Consider the following 577-nt stretch of genomic DNA (forward strand, 5'->3'; position numbering starts at 1 on the left):
TATATATATATAAATCTGTACATATATAAATTACAAGAATAATTATTTAATAGAGTAAAAGCATCGGAGATGCTGCCTACGCTTCCCTCTGGTACGAATCAGATTCTAGAACTAATCGAATTATTATGTTTTTGATAATGAGGTCGCAAAATCAGTTAACAATTACAATCGGAAAGATAATGAATTTATCCTTGGAACGATTTACTAGTGTAAGTCTATTTCATATACTTTATACAGTTTAGCATAGATTTTGCACAAATGATTATTTTATCCATAATTATCTACAAATATAAAATGCGCTTGCTCTTTTTAAAAATAAAATAAAATAATATTATCAATTATTGGGTTGTCCGGAATAGGAAAGTTCGTGCCGAAGGCACGAAGAAATTGAAACGCAGAAGATTTAAATTTTTAATTTCATTTATTAAATTTAAATCTTTTGCGGCACGAACTTTCCTATTCCCAATACAATAATAAATAATTTTATTAAGATAATAATGAAATTAAATATTACACGGATTTAAATCTATAACAGTTGAAGCTAAATCTTTCAATGCCTAAATAATTCAAAGTGAAT

The 577-nt window shown here is 26.3% G+C and overlaps 1 protein-coding gene across 1 annotated transcript in view; it reads left to right on the forward strand.

The window, feature by feature from the left end:
* Window positions 1–577, forward strand: part of LOC108686663 — a 17,858-nt gene that overhangs the window by 9,604 nt on the left and 7,677 nt on the right. The window contains 1 exon segment of the mRNA XM_018192088.1: window positions 54–209. Coding sequence (XP_018047577.1) covers window positions 54–209 — 156 coding nt within the window.

The sequence above is a fragment of the Atta colombica genome, unplaced genomic scaffold (genome assembly GCF_001594045.1).
Source record: "Atta colombica isolate Treedump-2 unplaced genomic scaffold, Acol1.0 scaffold189, whole genome shotgun sequence".
Taxonomy (NCBI): domain Eukaryota; kingdom Metazoa; phylum Arthropoda; class Insecta; order Hymenoptera; family Formicidae; genus Atta; species Atta colombica.